The sequence below is a fragment of the Pelobates fuscus genome, chromosome 5 (genome assembly GCF_036172605.1).
Source record: "Pelobates fuscus isolate aPelFus1 chromosome 5, aPelFus1.pri, whole genome shotgun sequence".
NCBI lineage: Eukaryota > Metazoa > Chordata > Amphibia > Anura > Pelobatidae > Pelobates > Pelobates fuscus.
In genome coordinates, this window is record NC_086321.1 from 260,194,532 (window position 1) to 260,214,857 (window position 20,326).

General features: G+C 42.0%; 1 protein-coding gene across 1 annotated transcript in view; it reads left to right on the top strand.

Annotated features, from left to right (window-relative positions):
* Nucleotides 1-887: 887 nt before the first annotated feature.
* The window catches only part of LOC134611399 (prostaglandin reductase 1-like), a 34,591-nt gene continuing 15,152 nt past the window's right edge, over nt 888-20,326 (top strand). The window contains exons 1-6 of the mRNA XM_063455263.1: nt 888-1,012; nt 9,825-9,940; nt 11,917-11,962; nt 12,967-13,026; nt 14,211-14,378; nt 17,767-17,884. Coding sequence (XP_063311333.1) covers nt 9,835-9,940; nt 11,917-11,962; nt 12,967-13,026; nt 14,211-14,378; nt 17,767-17,884 — 498 coding nt within the window. The 5' untranslated portion in view covers nt 888-1,012; nt 9,825-9,834. The remainder of the gene's footprint in view (nt 1,013-9,824; nt 9,941-11,916; nt 11,963-12,966; nt 13,027-14,210; nt 14,379-17,766; nt 17,885-20,326) is intronic.

Consider the following 20,326-nt stretch of genomic DNA (forward strand, 5'->3'; position numbering starts at 1 on the left):
GATCATCAGCAAGAACCAGGTTCATGACCAGGAATTAGGAACAAGTACAAGAACCAGGATTGGGATTAGAATGTCAGGAGACTGGGGCAAGCATGAGAGCAACCAATCATTGACCAAGCACAGTGCTTGGCTTTTTATAGGCAGATGATGTCACGTGACTGGCCCCCAGCCACTGCAGGTGGAGCCCCCAAGGACCATAAAGGAGGGGAGGAGGCTGGGCGCCATCTTGACTATTCATCAGGCCCTCCCCAATAATCTCTTGCATACTGCGTCAGCATCCACGTGTCATCTGTAATTTTACTTCAGCGCCCAAGTGGATCCCGGTGCCATGCAGCAGAAAGAGGTCCATGGGAGAAGCAGTGACAGTGGGGCTGGATAGAGCCACCTACCCAGCAACCAAGTCCCCAGAGGACCGCCTCCAGGATTCGAGGGGGTTGTGACACTTGTGTGTTATACATGAGATCCATGGCCCCCCTGTGGCTTGTGCATTTGATACAATTTACTCTGTTCTGTGCTCTTGTTCTTTACTTTAAAAAAGCAGTAAAACATTTGCATGCTTAGTTATTTTCTTCATTGGCACTAGTGATACTTCTAACTAACATTCTTTATAGACCTTTCCTAAGGCACTCAATTATACTTCCTATGTTATAATGTGGTATTTTGTGTAAAATATGCTATATTTATGTGTATAATGCTACCTATGCATTACTACAGTATTTCTGTCTCATTTGTAGTATTGTGGACTTTGTATGTAGATAAAACAAAGCCTAGGAAATAGATATGTGAAATCCTGCTGTGTCATGTGGACACTGTATTCGTAGTGTTATATTCATTACTCTTTCTATTTTGTGCACATTCGAAAGAGGCAGGGGAGAGAAAGGGGAGTGGATGTTTGAAGGGGAAGTGTGTTTAAAAGCTTAAAGTGTATAAAGGTCGTCAGACAGAAGCAAGGGTGCATTCAAAGGATCAAGCACTGCACACTTTCTGCTACACCGTAATCTCCATAAACCAGGTATTTTAATATATGTATGACCACCTGCATTGTAGACAATCTGAAAGTGCTAAACATGTTAAAAGGCAGAGATTCTAAGTAATTCGAAAAATGTTTAATTATTTACAGCTGCTTTATTCAACCTGTTAAACGCTCTGCAAGTGAGAGTTCATCTTTAACCCCTTAAGGACACACGACATGTGTGACATGTCATGATTCCCTTTTATTCCAGAAGTTTGGTCCTTAAGGGGTTAAAGGTTACCCCAAGCTCCATGACCAATTTAGTTAGTTGAAGTTGTCATGGTTCCTGGAGTCTGTATGTGCAGTTTTTAAAAAACTAACTCCAGCTTCGGCAGCATCATTGGAGTGTCATAATAGCCAGCCTGAAGCAAGAGTTCCAGCCTGCTAAGTCCTGTGCATGGTTGGTGTCTTTCACACACACACCACACACAACATGCTGACAACAGACAGCCAATGGTGACATAGCCTCCTCCTTCATGCTGCCCATGAATTTTATTGCCATTTTAATTTTAGTTTTTTTTCTTTCTTTCTTTTAAGTGTATGTCATAACAGCTGTACTATTATGGGGCATATTCACTAAACGGCAAGTTGTGGTAAGGTGAAAACCATATGCAAAATGTATGCTGAAATAGGTCAGAAATAACAAAACGCTTGGGAATTTGAGATTGATTCCAAGGTTGCCATGTTTTCTAATCCTATTGGCATTTATGCACAAGTCACTGTTTAAAGAATTTAACAAATTCTGTATTGCAATCTTTGAAATGATTGCATACACTATTGCAGAAACTAGGCGTTTGTGTCTGACAGCAGCCTTTTGTAATGCGTTGTATTTGGTAATCTGTGTTCTACGTGCTCTGCATTCCAAGAATGACAGAGAATGCTGTGTAAGTATGCTATGTAATGTGTAGGGAAAAGACAAAACCAGAATACGAGTTTGAAACCTGGGTTGTTTTCCTGTTTATTTCTATGTATCTATTTACATTATTTTAATGGGAAATTTATTTTTGAAACCATATAATTCACATTAAGGTATCATGCTATAAATTAAATTCCACAATTCACAGTCATCATGCATCGTGTCTTTAAATCTTAGTACATTGCAGGGACTTTTGGTAAATTACTACAGTATACATGTCCTGGGCTGTCCAAGAGTGATGGAAGTCACATTCCTGGCTGCATTCATACTTACCGTATATACTCGAGTATAAGCCGACCCGAATATAAGCCGAGGCCCCTAAATTTATCCCAAAAAACTGGGAAAACGTATTTACTCGAGTATAAGACTAGGGTGGGAAATGCAGCAGCTACTGGTAAATTTCTAAATAAAATTAGATCCTAAAAAAAATATATTAATTGAATATTTATTTACAGTGTGTGTATAATGAATGCAGTGTGTGCGTATGTGTGTGTGTATGAGTGCAGCGTGTGTGTATGAGTGCAGTGTGTGTATGAGTGCAATGTGTGTGTGCATGAATGCAGTGTGTGTGTGTGCATGAATGCAGTGTGTGAATGCAGTGTGTGCAGGGCCGGTGCAAGGATATTTGCCGCCGTAGGCAAAAAACATTTTGCCGCCCCCTCCCCCCCCATATGTCCTGACTTCCCCTCCTCCTCCCTCAGTGGTCCTTACCTCCCCACCCCCGTGTTCCTTCACCCCCCCCCCCCAGTGGTCCTGACTCACCCCTCCCCTAGTGGTCCTTACCCTCCCCTCCCCTAGTGGTCCTTATCCCACCCCCTCCCTCCCATAGTGGTCCTTATCCCCCTTCTCCCTCCCATAGTGTTCCTTATCCCCCCCCATCCCTCCCATAGTGGTCCATATACCCCCACTCCCTCCCATAGTGGTCCTTATACCCCCCTCCCTCCCATAGTGGTCCTTATCCCACCCCCTCCCATAGTGGTCCTTATACCCCCCTCCCTCCAATAGTGGTCCTTATCCCCCCCCTCCCTCCCATAGTGGTCCTTATCCCCCCCTCCCTCCCTCCCATAGTGGTCCTTATCCCCCCCCCTCCCTCCCATAGTGGTCCTTATACCCCCTCCCTCCCATAGTGGTCCTTATACCCCCTCCCTCCCATAGTGGTCCTTATCCCCCCTCCCTCCCATAGGGGTCCATATACCCCCCCTCCCTCCCATAGTGTTCCTTATCCCCCCCATCCCTCCCATAGTGGTCCATATACCCCCCCCTCCCTCCCATAGTGGTCCATATACCCCCCCCTCCCTCCCATAGTGGTCCTTATACCCCCCTCCCTCCCATAGTGGTCCTTATACCCCCCTCCCTCCCATAGTGGTCCTTATCCCCCCCTCCCTCCCATAGTGGTCCTTATACCCCCCTCCCTCCCATAGTGGTCCTTATCCCCCCCCCTCCCTCCCATAGTGGTCCTTATACCCCCCTCCCTCCCATAGTGGTCCTTATCCCCCCCCTCCCTCCCATAGTGGTCCTTATCCCCCCCCCCTCCCTCCCATAGTGGTCCTTATCCCCCCCCCCTCCCTCCCATAGTGGTCCTTATCCCCCCCCTCCCTCCCATAGTGGTCCTTATACCCCCCCCTCCCTCCCATAGCGGTCCTTATACCCCCCTCCCTCCCATAGTGGTCCTTATACCCCCCCCCCTCCCATAGTGGTCCTTATACCCTTTTTTTTGTTATTATTAATTTTTTTTTATTATTATTTCTTATTTTATTTTATTTCGTCCCCCCTCCCTGCTTGATATATGGCAGGGAGGGGGCTCCTTCCCTGGTGGTCCAGTGGCAGTTCAGTGGGGGGGAGAGGGGGCCTGGCAGAGCTGTACTTACCTGTTCTGCAGCTCCTGTCAGCTCTCTCCTCCTCTGCGCCGTCCGTTCTGCTCTTCTGTCAGCTTACACTGTAAGTCTCTCGCGAGATTTACACTGGGAGCTGACCGAGGTGCTGACCGGACGGCGCAGAGGAGGAGAGAGCTGACAGGAGCTGCAGAACAGGTAAGTACAGCTTTGCCAGCCCCCCTCTCCCCCCAGTCTGTATTATGGCAATGCAAATTGCCATAATACAGACCTTGACTCGAGTATAAGCCGAGTTGGGGTTTTTCAGCCCAAAAGATGGGCTGAAAAACTCGGCTTATACTCGAGTATATACGGTACATAGTTACATAGCTGAAAATAAACTTGCGTCCATCAAGTTCAGCCTTCCTCACATATGTTTTTGCTGTTGATCCAAAAGAAGGAGAAAAAACCCAATTCGTTAAGCGCATCCAATTTTGCAGACTAGGAAAAAAATCCTTTTGACCCCAAAATGGCAGTCCGATATCCCCTTCGATCCAGTAGCTATTACCCCACTAATTAGAAATGATATCCCTGTATGTTATGTTTTTGCAAGTATTTATCCAATTGCTGTTTAAACACATGTATGGACTCTGATAAAACCCCCTCTTCAGGCAGAGAATTCCATATCCTTATTGCTCTTACTGTAAAAAAACTTTTCTTTGCCTTTGATTAAATCTCCTTTCTTCCAGCCTCAGTGCGTGACCTTGTGTCCTATGTATAGCCCTGTTTATGAATAGATTTCCAGATAATGGTATGTACCTGCCCGAATAATGTTGTCATATCCCCTCTGAGGCCCCGTTTTTCCAAACTAAAGAAATTTTAATTTTTTAACCTTTTTTCGTAACTATAATGCTCCTTTCCTTATCAATTTTGTCGCTCGTCTCTGCACTTTTCTAGTGCCATGATATCCTTCTTTAGAACAGGTGCCCAAACTTGCACAGCATATTCAAGGTGTGGTCTTACCAGCGATTTATAAAGAGGCCAAATTATATTTTCATCCAGAGAATGTATGCCCCTATTTATACATGACAAAACCTTACTGGCCTTAGCAACTGCAGATGGACATTGCATATTGCTGCCTAATTTGTTGTCTATAACAATCCCCAAATCCTTCTCGTGTGTTGTTACCCCTAATTCACTACTATTTATGGTGTAAGTTGCTTGTGCACCCCCCTACTCACCCCCTTTGTCACTTAGGGGCCCCACTTGCCTCTCATGAGTGAGTGAGACGGAGGCAGTAGGTAACCCCCCCCCTCCCCCCTTATCACATAGGGCCCCCATCCGCCGCTAACCTCATACGCAACAGGAAATCCAAAATGTTCAAGCACATTTCAGTTAATGCAGACTCTTTCTCCCTCAGTGGAGTCCACAATTAAAAGTGGCAAAAAAGGGAAAAGCTGCATCTGACAGAAGGGGAGAAAAACCAAAAATATTTGTTGATAAAACGTTTGTTGATAAAGCATCAGTACAGGCGTGAAACGCATCCAGAGAGGTACTGTAAGTTTTTCATATTTTTGATTTTCCTCCTCTTCTGGCAGATGCCATTTTTTCCCTTTTTTTTGTTTTGCATTTTTTTAACTAAGGGAGAAAGAGACTGATTTTAAGGGAAACTATAGTGACAGGAAAACAGTTCACTATTGTTACCGGAGGAATAAGAGGAACAAACCGCAGAAGCCACACATAGAGATATGGACACAAGTCTTCAGGAAGTAACAGGTCTTTTATTTACACACCGATCGGGTCTCACACTGAACTTGTGTTCAAAAGGTATGAGCCCAGAGCATAGTTTGCACAGGCTATTTATTAACAATAACTCCTCCCATTCATAGCTCCACTCACACATACCCTTAGACCAATCAGTGAACAGGATATTCAGGATCACCTAATATGGGCAGACCGTATGACTCCTTTTAAGGACAAAGGAATATGACTACAGTTGATGCACATGCTCAGTACATTGATGACAGTATCTTAGCTACATGTAACTAACTGATACAGCAAACACCTGTACTTGTATATGCCACATGGAGATTTCGGCCTACTAAATTTTGACCATGCTGGAATCCCATCACACTATAGTCTGGTTGACAGCTGCAATAATTACAATTGCAGGTTTAAACTGACAGAGGCACTGCACCCAGACCATTTCAATGAGCTGAAGTGGTCTGGGTGCCTATAGTGTTCCTGTAATAAGTATGAAGGTGTTTATAAAAATACCCCTCTCTGTCTCATTAGAGATTTTACATTATAGCTGAGGACAGCAAGGTGAATTGCTGGTGTAGGACTCACCTAAGAAGAGGTTTTGTCTTGATGTGGCAGGTAAGCTTACCCTTAAATGGCCATTGGAGTGATACTAAAAATCCCTTCTGTAATTAAATTGTGGATAGGGATTGGGGATAGTGCTCTAGTAACATTTTTTTTTCCTTTGGTTTTTATTGTACATATTGGGGCTGATGTTTACCAAAGTCATTGCTGCTGCCCAGGAGTATTCCGAGTTTAAGCGCAGTGCTTAATTTTTTTTATGTGTATAAGGCTCTGAATGAGCCTGAATTTGGTACAGATTTCAGCTGGGCTGATTGGCTGAAATGCAGAACGTACATTTTTAGAATCTGGACATGGAACCTTCAAATCCGGTTTCTAGACTTCAACATTTAAAACTATATGACCTATTTATCACTATAATGTCTTAAAGCATAGTATTTAGCAGGGCTAACCTCTCTTAGCTATAATATTATATAAATGTGATACTCAAAAAATTAGAGAATCTTGCAAAAGTTCATTTATTTCAGTAATGCAGCGTAAAAGGGGAAACTAATATATGAGATAGATGCATTACATGCAAAGCAAGATAGTTCAATCCATGATTTGTCATAAGTGCGATGATTATGGCTTACAGCTCATGAAAACCCCTAATCCACAATCTTAGTAAATTAGCATATTGTGAAAAGGTGCAATATTCTAGGCTCACAGTGTCCCACTCTAATCAGATAAGTAAGCCATAACACCTGCAAAGGGTTTCTGAGCCTTTAAATGGTCTCTCAGTCCGGTTCAGTTGGAATCATGGGAAAGACAGCTGACCTGACAGTTGTGCAGAAAACCATCATTGACATCCTCCAAAAGGAGGGAAAGCCTCAAAAGGTCATTGCAAAGGAAGTTGGATGTTCCCAAAGTGCTGTATCAAAGCACATTAATAGAAAGTTATGTGGAAGGGAAAAGTGTGGAAGAAAAAGGTGCACAAGCAACAGGGATGGCCGCACCACACACAGATGGATCCTGGACATGGGCTTCAGATGTCGTATTTCTCTTGTCAAGCTGCTCCTGAACAACAAACAACGTCAGAAGCATCTTACCTGGGCTAAAGAAAAACAGACCTGATCTGTTGCTCAGTGGTCCAAAGTCCTCTTTTCTGATGAGAGCAACTTTTGCATCTCATTTGGAAACCAAGAACCCAGAGTCTGGAGGAAGAATGGAGAGGCACACACTGCAAGATGCTTGAAGTCCAGTGTGAAGGTTCCACAGTCTGTGTTGATTTGAGGAGCCATGTCATCTGCTGGTGTTGGTCCACTGTGCTTCATTAAGTCCAGGGTCAACGCAGCCGTCTACCAGGAGATTTTGGAGCACTTCATGCTTCCTTCCGCAGACAAGCTTTATGGGGATGCTGTCTTCATTTTCCAGCAGGACTTGGCACCTGCCCACACTGCCAAAAGCACCAAAGCCTGGTTCAATGACCATGGGATTACTGTGTTCGACTGGCCAGCAGAAGCTTATAGCTTCCATGCCACGCCGCATTGAGGCAGTAATTGCTGCAAAGGGGGCCCAAACCAAGTGCTGAGTCCATATGCATGCTTATACTTTTCAGAGGTCCGATATTGTTCTATGTATACTCCTTGTTTTATTGATTGCATGTAATATTCGAATTTACTGAGATTGTGGATTTGGGGTTTTCATGAGCTGTAAGCCATAATCATCGCACTTATGACAAATCACGGCTTGAACTATCTTGCTTTGCATATAATGCGTCTATCTCATATATTAGTTTCCTCTTTTACATTGCATTACTGAAAAATAAATGAACTTTTGCACGATATTCAAATTTTTCAAGCATCACCTGTAGTTAGTAAAAGTTCCTCTATTTAAGATATAAACATAATTGAGAATACAATAAATTGAGATTGTCTTGGAAGCAATAAAGTTTTGTCTTTTTTTAAATATTTCATTAACAATTTAAATACAGGGGGTGGAGCTTGACTTTTGAGCGGCCCAGACGTGCCTTGCAAGAGCTCCTGCGTCTGGGGCCAAGATTCGGGATTTATTGCCTGGCCACTCTGTATTACTGGCTACAATTAGCATTTTTTATTGACCAGGGGACAACACTGCACCCAGGGATACCCAAGTTAAGGTTCCCCACCACTGAGTTGTCCAAATCGTGGCCTGCGGCCTATACGAGTGGTAGCCGAGGAGAGACGGCTGCTTTCCCGGTTCTCTGGCTGGCGGAGTGACACCTGTATTTCGCTACTCCTCCCCCCTTTGGACTGGTAGGGGTTATCCCGGTCCCCACTAACCAGCTCCACATACCTTTGCAGACTTCCAGCAACTGTTAATACCCGCAACACACTCCAGCAAGATGGCGGATGCGCTTAGGTCCTCTGAGTATCGACTACCACAGCACATTCAAAATCAACCTAGCGCAATTGAACAAATGACAAAGCACCTTAAATATGTCGTTGACCACTTCTGTATGGCCATATGTTGTTAAGCCCACCACTACTTTCAAAGTACCCCATTAATGGTGGGTCCTACACTAACATGTGGGGGGCAAATAAATAGTAATAGTGTTAAAAATAAAAAAGTGTTAAATACTAGTAAGAGCATATTGAGTATACAAACATAAGTGATGAAAGCAATTAGAAACAGTGTTAAAACTAAATAATTAATGTGTTGGTGCTAAAAAGGAGTATACTCACTAATGCAGATGACTGTGCTAGCTGGAAAAAATAATAAAAGTGACTTGACTATTGATAAACTCCTCCTTAATATACACACCTGTGGCCACCTCTAAAGGAGACTCTGAAGCTGGGGGGGGTGGCCTGGGCGGGGTGCTTAACCCCTAAGGAATCTGGTCTGGATTCCAAATATAATATAAACAGAAAAGATAGGGGGCACTCCCGAGACCTGAATTTTGTATGAAAGGTGCTGCCGCTGTGACCAAAACTTCATGAATGAGAGAATAAATAGTTGCGGCGCACTCAGACTACAAAAAAATACAAGAAACAAAGAAGGCTACTAAAATGCCTAACTAAGTATAAATATGGGGATTTGGTTCCACCATATGGCCATATGTTGTTAAGCCCACCACTACTTTCAAAGTACCCCATTATTGGTGGGTCCTACACTAAAATGTGTTTTTTTTTTTCTGTTTTTTTTTTTCTATATATTTTTTTTTTAAATGTAAGTCTTGTACTGTCTATTGTGATAAACTTTTGAAAAAAAAAAAAAACGATTTGGGAATCTTTAATTTTTACTTACTAATAACAATTTATGTGACTAAAATGTGTTTCAGAACAATACATCTGATTTACACAGCCTGATTTCTAAACTCATTTATTGTAGTTTAACCCCTTAAGGACCAAACTTCTGGAATAAAAGGGAATCATGACATGTCATACATGTCATGTGTCCTTAAGGGGCTAAAGACACATTACTGTGAGTTTTATATCTCTGGAGCTCTTTTATGCACTAAAGCACACCAGCAATATAGAGCTCCTAGAAAAGAGGGATAGAGGAATTTGGGCCAAAAATAGGGACCGTCATCCCTAAATAGGGATACTTTGTATGTATGATTTTATATGGGTTTTAAAAGAATCAGTAAAAAATGTTGCTCAACTCTTCAAATACCGCTAATAGGCATCTGCATGTGCAACTTAGTTCCATGACCTCTAAGATTATGATTCTTTTTTCCTGAGTAAAACATTTGAATGAAAGCTTTGCTTTTATAAATTGTAACCATATTCTCTTTATTTTACAGCTGTATAAAGATGGTTAAATCAAAGTCCTGGACAATGGTGAGGCATTTTGAAGGTGCCCCTAAACCTGAAGATTTTAAACTGGAAGAGCGAGAGCTTCCATCCCTTAAAGATGGAGGTACAATGGAATTAAAATGTAGATCTTTTTCTGTAAATATTTTTTGTTTTAAATTACTTTCTGCACTATACTTTACAGAAAGTTTAGGGTTATCTATGAAAGATGGTCCCCTCAAACCCACATCACTGGTGAAGCCCATAATGGGCAGGTTTGCCTGGAAAATCCCACTGACCAGTTTTAAGGCTGTCCTTCAGGACCAAGCAGAGCTCACTGCTCAATTACTCTGTGCTAATGATGCACTCACGCTGTTCTGTCCGGGCACAGTTCCCTGGTGTTCCCAGATGTGGGACACTGTTGGACGGCAGGACAGGACCCCAGTATTGGGGCAGTTTGTCTTTAATACAGTGTGGGTTTTTGGGTCCAACTATATATTTTTTTTCTTGATCCCTTGTTTTATTTTAAATTTATCTTAAAGGGACACTGTAGGCACCAATACCACTGCAGCTCATTGAAGTGGTCTGAGTGCAATATCCCATGTCACTTAACCCACAGTGGTAATTATTGCAGTTTTTATAAACTGCAATAATTACCTGCCAGGGTAAACTCCTCTACCAGACAGCCACTAGAGGGACTTCTGGGTGCTTAGATGACTTTTGGTTGTCTAAACGATGCTGGACGTTCCTCACGCCATGCATGAGGACTTCCAGCGTCACCGGAATCCCCATAGTAAAGCATTGAATAATAGGGCAGACATTTCAAATAAAACATTGCTTCTTTTCTCTTCTCAAATGTTGCAATTTAAATAGGTAATGATTTCTACATTTAATTTTAATTTTCACTCCTTACAAATACATAATTGTTTAAAAATATGGGAAAAGTAAACATAATATTAAATATAGGGGACAAGCAGATATACAATTTTTAAAATCCTGGTACTGCTGGTTCTTCTTTAAAGTTTCCATCTTATACAAATAATACATGTTGACCTAAAATCAGTGAACGTGTACGGGATGTATATATGACCCTCTCTATGGGTGGAGAAATCAGGACACCAGTAATTGGCATAGCTCCCAACAATCAGGCCTGTGGAATAGGGACAGGGCCGACTTCCTGCATGGTCCTAGTACATGCTGCACAGCGCAAGTGCATCTAATGATGTGCTTGTCCTGTGCTGCCTGAGGACAGCTCCCTGGTGTCCCTCAACTAAAGCAGTCATTGTCCTGCCAAAACCAGGACTGTTGAGAGGCTTGCGATGGCACAGTGTGTTGGAACCCAAGACTGAAATTCAGGCAGTGCAAACATTGAGACATTCAGCAGGTACTGGCATGTGAGCAGTGGTGTATCCTGGTTTTGTGCTGCCTTAGGCAGGACAAAACTCAGGCGCCCCCCCCCCCCCCCCCCGCGCCACCCCCACCCAACCTTTCCCCCCGCCCCGCATTCTAAATACACACACACACACATTCACGGACAGATACGCATACACTAGCTAACAGAAACACACACTCGCTAACATAAACACACTCACACTCAGTAACAGACAAACACACTCACTAACAAACACACACTAACAGACACACACTCACTCACTCACTAGCAGACACAAACTAGCAGACACACACACTCCCTAACATACACACACACTCACAGGCAAACACACACACTAACTAACATACACACACACTCACAGGCAAACACACAGTCAGGCACATATGCATATGCAGTATATCATACATATACAGATATACATATGCAGTATATCTACACCACTGATGTTCAAAGTTAGGGTGCATGTTCAGTTAATCTGCAGCACTTTTACGCCTAGACACCAAATTGTTCTAAGTCAATGAGCTAAGCCCTGCAATGCACTGCTTAGAAACGTCCAACTCTACAGTGAGCTGTATTGGTTATGTTGATTGGAGTGTTCTTTTAATGTTTTATTTATTTATTTTATCTTTGTGCATATTTTCTTCCTTTGATCAGTATTGTGATTTTTCAGATAATATATCTTGTTTAATATGATCTACATACACTTTCAGAGATATTGCTGGAATCGGTGTTCCTGAGTGTGGACCCCTACATGAGGTAACAGGACCAAATATCTTTTATATATATATATTATACACACACGCGCACACACACACACAGAACGTACCCTAAACAGAGCTTGTGAGCGTGTACTATTACTAGAGAGGGGTATGTTATACCTATAAATAAACGAAGATACGTGTGAGTAAAGAAGGGATATATGTTTTAACAAAGAGTTTTAGAGTAATTAAGAATTACCTGATAGGTGTTGTAGTAACTCTCTATATCTTAGTTTGTTTTAAGTAGTAATTGTCAAAGCTGGAAAACAGTACAACAGAAGATCTTTGTAAGAATGTACCGTATTGAGGACCTAACGTGGCTCCGATGCAATGAGACAAACCCCTGAGAACAACGTGTAAACGTAAAAGATTGCTGGAAGAACACCTCTGTCTTAGGTTTCATTGGCAAAATTGCTAACAATTGATATAGGCACCTAAAATACATGGTATGATAGGAGAAAAAAATGTGTACCGAGTTGAGGAAATATATATAAATATGTACACGAAGACATGTATACTGAAATTATGTTTAACCTATCGCGCAGGTGTAATTATTAACAACCGTGTGTGACTAGTTAGTAATAGTATCTTGTGAACAGCATCCTAGACAACTGGATAATGTTTTATTAGACTACATTTAAATAGTGGCAGCCTGTCACATGGTGGCTCAGCCCATTAACAGTGGAGTTCATGCTGAATCCCGACAGCCATTTGTCCTGAGCATCCTGCCGCTCCTCACACCTCCCTGTGAGTCACCAGTAAGCTGGGCTGGTTCCAATAAGGCATTTCTGGGTGGGCCAGTCCAGCTCTTCTCCTGCCCATGATACACTCCCTGCCTAGCACCAACCCTCGACCAAAATAATTTTAAAATCTTCACAAAAAAGACACAAAGGAACTGCCTATCCCAGGCGTCGGGTGATATAAATTCCACATCCCTGTAAATGGATACATAATGTCGTCTTAGATTTAAGTGCCTATTATCACTTCTGTTTTAATTAACAGGCCATACAGTAAACAGATGATGAAACCTGGTGATGTAATGATCGGATCACAAGTTGCCAGGTTTGTATATTTTTGATTACACATTTTTGTCTAATTTTCATGTTATTGAGTTTATAGAACAGATAAATTAATAGTGATTTTTTTTTTATTTGAACTTTTATTATTTTATAATTTTTTTTCATATCATGCAAATTTTTAACATTTCATTTTGTCATAATTGTTCAGGCTCTGTTAAGTTGGCATTTGTAAATGTAAATTGTAATGTCTTTGAACAGGTTCTCAACAGGTTCTCAATTAGAATTAAGTCTGGGATTTAAATAGGCCATTCTAAGGCACTCATATTATTGGCTTTAAACCATTTCAGTATAGTCTAGTGGAAGGTAAAGCTCTGCCCCTTCTCATTTGTATTGCAAACTAAAACCGTTTGTTTCTAGACTTGCTGTATATTAGGTTCTATCCATTTTTGCCTGTCCCTGCCTATTTCATGCAAAAGTCGTCTAAGAAGCGGGAAGTCCCTCTAGTGTCTAGCAGACAGCCACTAGAGGGACTTCCGGCTTCTTAGACGATCTTTGGTCGTCTAAAGGATCCTGGACGTCCTCACGCTAGGAATAGTGCTTTTCTACGGGGAGATCCTAATGCTAGTGAGGCCATTGCCACGCATGTGCATTAGGTCTCCCATGCCGGCGGACGGGGAGGGGCGTGGGCAGAGCTGAGCCAGCACCTATGTAACCCAGGTATTAGCCCTTTCAGTGCTGCAAGAGGGGGCCTTGACAGAGGAGAAATATATACTGTCAGGAATACGAGTTTGTTTCCCTTTAAATAATTTCCGAGTGTCATGGAGTTAAGTTGGAATGATCCATAGTAATAGCATCCTTTATTTTCTGGATAATTACTTTTAAAGTTGGAATATGAGGATTAAATTCCTAAGTGGACCTGTGTGCCTATGCAAATGAAGCAAATATTTGGTTTTCTGCTCTAGTACCCTCCTAATCTTGAAAGAATGCTAATATAATCTATTTAAGAATGAGAAAATTAGTTGAAACAGAACATACACATGCATACAGGTAAAAAAAAAATTAAGGCCTTAAATTTGAAAACTACAATAGGAAAGAGATGGGAAAAAAACAGAGGGTGAGGGACATTATGTTAGAATAGGCTTGGATAATAAGGAACAGTTTATGATAATACACTCACACCATAGTTTGCCATGTACAATATGTTTTTGTTTCTTCATCTTTCTTTAGAGTGGTGGAAAGCAAAAATCCTGCCATTGTAGTAGGCACCTACTATGTTGCAAATGTAGGATGGACCACGCATTTCATATCGGATGGCACAGGGATGCATGCCTTGTCTTCGGATTGGCCAGAAAATCTCCCCAGGTCACTTTCTTTGGGTGCAGTTGGCATGCCAGGGTAAGCAGCTAAACAAACAGCATTCTATTAGCTATTCTGTAATATTAAAGATAAGCTTATTGAAAATAAATACAGGTTTCCAAAAAGCTGTAAAGGTCTGTTTCCATGTTGTTGTTCTCATTTTTTAAATATATACTTTTGTCTAAAAGTTGGGCGTGACAGACGATTAGATTTATTTACCAAGCACAAACTTAACTAAATAGATCATGAATGTGAGACACAAAATACCAATCTTTGCTCAGCTTACATTCATTAAATACAGTCAATATTTTATAATTTTGATATTCAACCTTAAGGATGGACGCATTACAGAAATGTTCTGTCATGAATGCCATACCCTTAAGGAACCATGAAGGAATAATTCAGTAATTTGGCATTTTACCAGCAGGGAATATTTCCCTGCTGGTTACCAGGGAACTCCAGGTATCACTCAATACATAGCTGGACCCACAATTAGTGGCTCCATGCTGACTGATGAGCTGTGTGCAGCGCTTAAAGAGCACTGCACACAGCCCTCAGCTCAAAGTCTCAGTGGCCTCATTATTGATACCACTAGGTAATTCCTCTGACAGAGACACGCAGGAACTAGAAAGACCCCAATGGGGTCTCCCTGCAAGCCCCCTCCACCCAGCTGCATGATAACGGACGACAGAGGGTGATCAGTGCTGGGCTATTATTGCTGGAAAGTGCTGATCACTGTCTGCCATTACACTTACACTGATATATAACAATATATCTTCATATTTAGTAGCAGAGAGGGAAATAATCCACTCATGCTGCAAGTGCACATTGCAGAGGGCTTAGAATGTGCTTTGCACTGTAAAGGAATTCCGCTGCTGTCGGCAAGGGAACATAAGCAGATGGTATCCCTCTACTAACATTATTGCTAGGGTTAGGGTTAGTTAGTATTAGTGGTTAGTTAGTGTTTAGGTTACAGTTTTAGTTGTTTTTTAGAGTAAGGGTTGTAGTTTGTATTCAGGGTTAGTTAGTGATAATTAGGTTAGTTATTGTTAGGGTTAGTTAGTATTATGTTTAAGGTTAGGGTACGTATGGTAAATGTTAGCATTATAGGTAGCATTAGGGTTATGGTTGGCATTAGAACTTGTGTTGGCCTCAGGATAAGCGACATAGACTCATCTTCCGGTTTCTTCTTTCTTTCTTTTTTTTTTTTCTTTTTTTTAATCTGCACATACGATGGCCCTTTATTGAATTGCTAAATTATAGCTTTGCTACCTTGGTAATCTCAGATCATGGTGACAGAGAGTTTGTGTCTCTTGCCTCTCCCAGCCCCATTGTTTTTGTCTCTTGCACGCCCAAGACCCTCTATGTGTATTTTTCCCATTCCCCAGCCCCTGGCGGCTAGGGGTGTGTGTGTGTGTTTCACCTCAGCCCCCTTCTGTGTGTGTCTCACCCCAGCCTTGGAGTGGCTAGGCTTAACTTAACTAAACTAGAACCTAGGAAGTAACGAGACTTAAGTAGACAAATATATTTCAGGCCAGAAAGGAACAGACACATAAAATCCCCCAGAAAATATACAAAATTGTGTACCGGACAAAATACAGGCTGGTATAGGAATAATATTGACTAGGTTAGAATATTGACGTTAAGCACATCATTAGGGCAAACATAAAATCCAACCTTCAAGCTCCACCTCGTTATGGTGCAGTCATGGTGAAAGATATTCATTGACAAACTTTACACTTTACTATTTTTTAACCTCCACAGTGGTTCTTTTAGATTAAATTGATTATATTAAACAGTCCTTCCAGAGGACAGAAAAAAATCTATTAGAAATATATGATCAGTCGAAAACCTTCTGCAATGAACTGGCTTTGATTGTCAAGGAAACTGCAGAGAGAGAGGCTGTGACGGTAAAAGGAGACTTCTTTTGTCAGCTCCTGGAGTAGATTTTTTTTTTTTGCTTTTATTATTTGCTTGATCCATAGAAATATTTCTAATCCCTCCAGGTAGATCTATTATTTCCTTAATTATTTATTTATAAAATATTTTACCCGTAAAGATACATTGAGATTTCTCTCGTTTTCAAGTATGTCCTGGTTTCTGTAAGGACATGTTATCGCCTTCCTATGACAATTTGTGTATGGGTCTGTAGGAAGATCTTTACATTTAGTCTGATAATAAATGGAGGCAAAATCTGACCTCAACCGTCTTTTCAGATGATATTATCATTTTCATGTAGATAGTGGGCCATTGATTTTTTTTTTTATTCATCTTTATATAATTTGGGTAAAGTTTGATCAGATTTTGGTTACCATTTACACATACAACAAACACGTTTTCTATTGAGTTGTTTGATTTATTACTTTGAGTAAAACTGGAATTATTATTTTTTTTGAGTATTACAGCAATCAACATATACACACAAGTCTAATAGTTTTGTGTCGTCATAACCTCATGGTATTCATCAATCGTGTGTTTTTATAATTTGAATATAATATGAACACTAAATCCAGATAAAGGAAAATCTCAAATATGAAAAATTAAAAAAAATTAAAAAAACTTTATTAGTGAAAAGTATTAAAATTGCCCATTGGCCAATACCATGTGTGCTGTGAACAAACACAAATGTGAAAAGACAAATACAAAGAAAAATCCCAAAATGAAATCTAAATCAGAAATAGGAGTATGGTAGATCTAAAGAAGTAGTCACCACCCAGTCAGGTAACTATAAACGGGGTCTGGATAGATCGTACTGCCTATTCCAGGATAAAGTGCAAAGGTATCAACAATATCGTGAATATAATAAAATGCACATGTCTGTACCAAAATGTATACTGAGTAGGTGATGTATCAGGGAATAGTCAATGGCTACTAAGATCAGTATGAAATCAGTATTATGGCATATAGTACATTAATTACAAACAGACAGGCGTGCTCTGCAATGCCTGCAACGGTTGCACACATATAGGTAGAATAAGTGATTTCAATGGCATGGGGTAAGCCGCAAAGTCGGCTAAATACTAATATGGAATCCAACTCCCATCACTCCCATGAATAGCAGCACTCCCCTGTTTCTGGGGTGGTTAAGGATGTCGTAGTTGTGATCTCCTGCCTTTTCAGACATAATTGATCATCCTCAATCTCAACGGTCTGAAGAAAGCCTTAGGCAGAGAGAACTGGCATTATTACCACCATCAGAAACAGGTGGATGTATATCTTGGAGAATATCTTCCCTGAATTCACCTTGAATTCTGACTTTAGTGAATAACTCAGACATTTAACTCAGAAACATTGGGACTATTTCTCAACCATCTACTAATGTTAGTATTTGAATATGAATTTACAATGCCCAGTTGCACTTCAGCTGCCTAGAGTGCCTATTTAAGTAATACAGATTTCAAACAAATTACCTTTTTTTCCATGTTAGATGTACAGCTTATATTGGCCTATTGGAGGTTTGCAATGCAAAAGAGGGTGAAGTTGTACTTGTTAATTGTGCCGCTGGAGCTGTCGGAACGATAGTTGGTCAGATTGCCAAAATCAAGGTATGTGAAACGTGTATATCGATAGACCTGAAACCTCTGTATCAACTGGAAAATCAATTACATGTTGGAAAAATGAAATGATCAACTTAATGACAATATCTAAGTGGATTAATAAAAGATAATTAGCATGAGGGTAGAATAAATTACTGTAAGTAATTCCACACATGATTAGTGATGTCGCGAACACAACATTTTCGGTTCGCGAACGGGAACTTCCGCAAACGTTCGCGAACTGGGCGAACCGCCATTAACTTCAATGGGCAGGCGAATTTTAAAACCCACAGGGACTGTTTCTGGCCACAAAAGTGATGGAAAAGTTGTTTCAAGGGGACTAACACCTTGACTGTGGCATGCCGGAGGGGGATCCATGGCAAAACTCCCATGGAAAATTACACAGTTGATGCAGAGTGTGGTTTTAATCCATAAAGGGTAGAAATCACCTAACATGGATTGACACCTGTCCTTAAAGCCCCTGATACACGCTGACACAGAGCAGAATAGAGACTGTTCCCCATCCTCAGAGCCCATGATACACACTGACACAGAGCAGAATAGGGACTGTTACCCCTACATAGGGTCACTTGGCAGATATGGATTGACCTCTATCCTAAGGATCCCTGATACACACTGACACAGAGCAGAATAGAGACTGTTCCCCGTCCTCAGAGCCCATGATACACACTGACACAGAGCAGAATAGGGACTGTTCCCCCTACATAGGGTCACTTGGCAGGTATGGATTGACACCTGTCCTCAAAGCCCCTGATACACACTGACACAGAGCAGAATAGAGACCGGGGGTCTAGTAGCGTGGACACCCAGCACAGGTCGTTCTCCTTCAGCCTTTTTATACGAGGGTGCCTCAACAGGCACGACAGCATAAAATACCCCATTTGCACAAGGTTGGATGCCGAGCTACTCATTTCACGTTCCTCCTCCTCACACAGAGCAGAATAGAGACTGTTCCCCCTACATAGGGTCACTTGGCAGGTATGGATTGACACCTGTCCTCAAAGCCCCTGATTAACACTGACACAGAGCAGAATAGAGACTGTTCCCCGTCCTCAGAGACCATGATACACACTTACACAGAGCATAATAGGGTCACTTTGTGCCTTTATTTTGGTTTGGTTTTTGAAGCCACAGTGCAGCACCAGAGGGCCTAAAAATTAGGCATGTACACATGCCTGAAAAATTTGGTATTGTTGCAGCCGCTGCTGTAGCAGCGGCCAGAAAAATTGATGTTTGTTTCACAGGTAGAAAGTGCCCTAAAACATGGCGGCTTGAACCCTAGTTGGTGGCGGATAAGTCACGCAAGTCAACCGGCATTCAGAGCTAAAATACAGCAGCGTGTGGACCATTTTTAGCCCAAGGCAGCTCATCTCATCAGGCCTTTTTTAATCAAATGTATCGCCCAGTGTCAGTCCCTTCGGGATCCATCCCTTATTCATCTTAATAAAGGTGAGGTAATCTAGACTTTTTTGACCTAGGCGACTTCTCTTCTCAGTGACAATACCTTCTGCTGCACTGAAGGTCCTTTCTGACAGGACACTTGAAGCGGGGCAGGCCAGAAGTTCTATCGCAAATTGGGATAGCTCAGGCCACAGGTCAAGCCTGCACACCCAGTAGTCAAGGGGTTCATCGCTCCTCAGAGTGTCGATATCTGCAGTTAATGCGAGGTAGTCTGCTACCTGTCGGTCGAGTCGCTCTCTGAGGGTGGATCCCGAAGGGCTGTGGCGATGCGTAGGACTTAAAAAGGTCCGCATGTCCTTCATCAACAACACGTCTTTAAAGCATCCTGTCCTTGCCGGCGTGGTCGTGGGAGGAGGAGGATGACTTCCACCTCTCCCCCTGTTAGATTCCCATTGTGCTGTGACATCACCCTTATACGCTGAGTAAAGCATACTTTTTAATTTATTTTGCAAATGCTGCATCCTTTCCGACTTGTTGTAATTCGGTAACATTTCCGCCACTTTCTGCTTATACCGGGGGTCTAGTAGCGTGGACACCCAGTACAGGTCATTCTCCTTCAGCCTTTTTATACGAGGGTCCCTCAACAGGCACAACAGCATGAAAGACCCCATTTGCACAAGGTTGGATGCCGAGCTACTCATTTCCCGTTCCTCCTCCTCACTGATGTCAATGAAGGTATGTTCTTCCCCCCAACCACGTACAACACCACGGGTACCAGATAGGTGACAACGAGCACCCTGGGATGCCTGTTGTGGTTGGTCTTCCTCCTCCTCCTCAAAGCCACATTCCTCCTCTGACTCCTCTTCCTCACAATCCTCTTCCAGTGTTGCCGCAGGTCCAGCAAGCGATGCTGATAAGGCTGTTTCTGGTGGTGATGGTGACCACAACTCTTCCTCTTCACGCTCATCTACGGCCTGATCCAGCACTCTTCGCAGGGCACGCTCCAGGAAGAAAACAAATGGTATGATG